Source organism: Dipteris shenzhenensis, chromosome 32, assembly GCF_047967505.1.
Source record: "Dipteris shenzhenensis isolate YYH24624 ecotype China chromosome 32, Dip_SZ_1.0, whole genome shotgun sequence".
Taxonomy (NCBI): domain Eukaryota; kingdom Viridiplantae; phylum Streptophyta; class Polypodiopsida; order Gleicheniales; family Dipteridaceae; genus Dipteris; species Dipteris shenzhenensis.
In genome coordinates, this window is record NC_141627.1 from 9,891,554 (window position 1) to 9,894,686 (window position 3,133).

Consider the following 3,133-nt stretch of genomic DNA (forward strand, 5'->3'; position numbering starts at 1 on the left):
CCCAGTAGCAATGCTGCTGCTGCTGCTTGTTTCCACTGCAAAAGACTTCTACACCCTTTGAACCTTTGTCATCCTTCAGCTTACCCTTGCTTGGCTTACAGTTACCTTTGCCTTTGCCTTGGGACAGGCTTTGTAAAATGTCATGATGGCAAAGCCTATGAAGCTCAGTGGAAGCAAGTTAAGTACTAGCATGGCTGTGCATTGGCATCTATCCTCTAACTGATTGCCGGCAAGTGCAACTGGTATCTGATCGCCTTCCTGATGTGGTCATACACTGAGTCACTTTTATCCATCCTTCGTATAACTGATTCCAGGGTTGCGCACTCATGAGAAGTTGTTCATTCCAAAGGTGTCCTTCAAGATAGTCCAGGCTTCGAAGGACTCCTCCCCAAGCTGGACATGAGGGATCACCAAGCCTGCCATTGTCCCAATGCTGAGAGAGAGGGCCTGATAATATTTGACTTCGCACTCCTAAATGCCGTCTGGATCTGATTACAATATCTTTAGGCAGTGTCTCCACACGAGTGGTGACCTCACTCATTTCCTTGCAACCATGTCGCTCCAAATCTTTGCCTTCCGAATTGGAGAGTTGGTACTATCCACACTTTCCTGCTTCACTCAAGTTGGAATTTGGGAACTTAAACCTGACATACGCACTGCACCAAACTGTAAGAAGTGCACTTGACTGAAACCAGAGTCTCTTCCATCAGTAGAGAGGCAGCTTCCTATAGTAGTTGACGTGGATCACAAGAATTGAGGCTCTGGCTATGATACCCTGTCCGAATGATGACAGCAACTCAATGCCCAAGTCAACCGGAAGGCCAACCTGGTATAGCGTTTTTAAAGGCCTGGGCAGACCTAGCTGTCCAATAAGGCAGCTCCTTGTGCTACCTCTAAAAGCTGAAAGCCTGCCAATCAAAACCGGCGGGCCAAAACTGACCATACATGCACAGGCCACTGCAGGCTTGTAGACGCTCCTCCTACCGCTCTAAAGTCCTCATTAGGAGGCTAGAGACAGGGCATTGCCCCAACAGATTTGCCTTGAAGTGATCCTAATACTTGCCAGACAGAAAACGATAAATCTATTGTGCCCTAGCGATTCGTTTTTGTCATAATTAACGAATTCGTATGTCCATAGACTCACTAAGTTGAGTCATCCCCACGCTGAACGGTTACTTGAGGCTAGGGGAATAACAGTAAGCCGTGCCATTCCATACTAACGGTGACACACCTCAAATGTTTGTCTAGCTCCAAGGCCTAGTAGCTTGCTATCAAACCTTGGTACCCCTACTAATATCCTTAGACCCCCATCTTTACAGTTCGTCCTACACTTCCAAAGACCCTCTTCTTAGGACGTCACATTCTCTTTCCCTCCTAACCCTTTCAAAAAATAGTGACGACATAATTATTATTGAGGAACCCTAAGGACGACTAGATCGCCTCACTATCTTCCTACAAAATCTGTGGAGGAACATACTGTCGTTCCCATTCTACAAGTACTTGCCTCCATGGATGCGAAGCTCGTCAACCAGCACATGCTCCCACAAATTAACTTGATTCCGTTTAAATCTCTCTCTCTCTCTCTCTCTCTCTCTCTCTCTCACACACACACACACACACACGCGCGCGCGCGCGCGTCAAAGAAACATGATAAGGGGCAATCCGAAATATTCAAAATATTCACAGAATAACGGAATTGAGAGCTGTTTCCATTTTCACACGAATCATAGAAATTATGAGTTGATAGCAATTTGAAAATTTCACGCAGACAAAAAGGGTGGAACTTTGGTAATAGCTTACAAGGGAGATGTGAACTCTATTGACTTGCTTAAAGGATGCAAATGTACATGATCTTTCGATCTATTCGTAGAAATAGCCAGCTCATTCTTTCTATCATCTCGCTTTCCGTGAGTACGCCATCGCCTTTATACCGTGGGGGTCGGGAATGTATCCAAGAGGTTTGTAAAAGCCCACTACATTGGGTTCAGCGTACAAACTAATGTTGCTGATACCCTTTCTAACCAGATCCACCATGAGCCGCTCCATCACTGCCTTTCCTAAACCTATACCCTGATAGGAAGGATCCACAACCACATCCCAAATTATAGCGTTGAAAACATCGTCGCCCGTCGCTCTCGCAAAGGCAATTAATGTCTCCTTTTTAACATCCTGGATCCACCGAAGGGAAGAGGTGTGCTTCAAAGCTCGTTCCAGCTTTTCCTTTTGGCGCCGAGGAAAACCCACCTTCACAAAGAGTGAATTGAGCTGGTCTAAATCGATATCATCCATAGTTTCGTGGAGCTGGAAGCCTTGAGATTGCAAGTCGTCATCGCTGATGCTGAAATGCCCGGACTCTGTGACCCCAGAAGCCTCAGAAACGGGGGCAGTGGTGGTGGAAGAACAAATGGGCGGGTGCAAAGATCTGACAGACTGACTGCTACTGGCCAGCAGAGTTAAAGAGGGGATACTACTGGAGCAACGGGAGGAGGAGAATGGGGGTAAGGCGAGGGGTTTATTGAAATCGCCAAGGGAGAATTCGAAGGAGGAGGAGATGGAGAGCTTATGGGGAGCAGTAGAGAAGAAGGAGGAGGTGTTGAGGGAGGATCCGAAGGCGGGATGATGATCAAGGGAGGAGGGGTAGAAGCAAGGAGAGTGGTGGAGTGAAGAGGACATGGCCATTGTGGACTATGAACCACCACCACTCGATACTTCGGAATAGTAAACCATTGCACTTTGCAAAATCTCTTCTTTTGCCTCGGTTCATGCACACCTCAACACCATCAGTGCTGAGCTTTCAATAGGATTTGAAGGAGGTGAAGTCACTCGTTTTAGTTTTGTTTGAAGGTCTATCTCGGTGTTTGAAGGTGAAAAGTCTTTCTTCCCATGCCTTTCATGTCGTGTTCATATTGCCACTTTATATTGGCACTTGTTTCATCCTTATTCGTATGATATGCTTCGTGAGGATTCATTTTGCAATGTGAGATTGGTGTGATATGCTTCGTGAAGATTTGCTTCGCAAGATGATAATTAATCTATGTGAACAGAGGGAATAAAAGCTTCATTTTTATATCCGTGAGGATTCATTTTGCAATGTGAGATTGGTGTGATATGCTTCGTGAAGATTTGCTTCGCA

General features: G+C 46.0%; 1 protein-coding gene across 1 annotated transcript; it reads right to left on the bottom strand.

The window, feature by feature from the left end:
* Nucleotides 1-1,791: 1,791 nt before the first annotated feature.
* LOC147880281 (GCN5-related N-acetyltransferase 1, chloroplastic-like) lies at nt 1,792-2,782 on the bottom strand. Its single transcript, XM_087371093.1, has one exon. The coding sequence runs from the start codon at nt 2,677-2,679 to the stop codon at nt 1,894-1,896; it is 786 nt and encodes a 261-aa protein (XP_087227219.1). The 5' UTR covers nt 2,680-2,782; the 3' UTR covers nt 1,792-1,893.
* Nucleotides 2,783-3,133: the final 351 nt, after the last annotated feature.

Excerpts from the sequence above, each read along its gene's own strand:
- LOC147880281 (XM_087371093.1), bottom strand. The coding sequence starts at position 2,679 with ATGGCCATGTCCTCTTCACTCCACCACTCTCCTTGCTTCTACCCCTCC.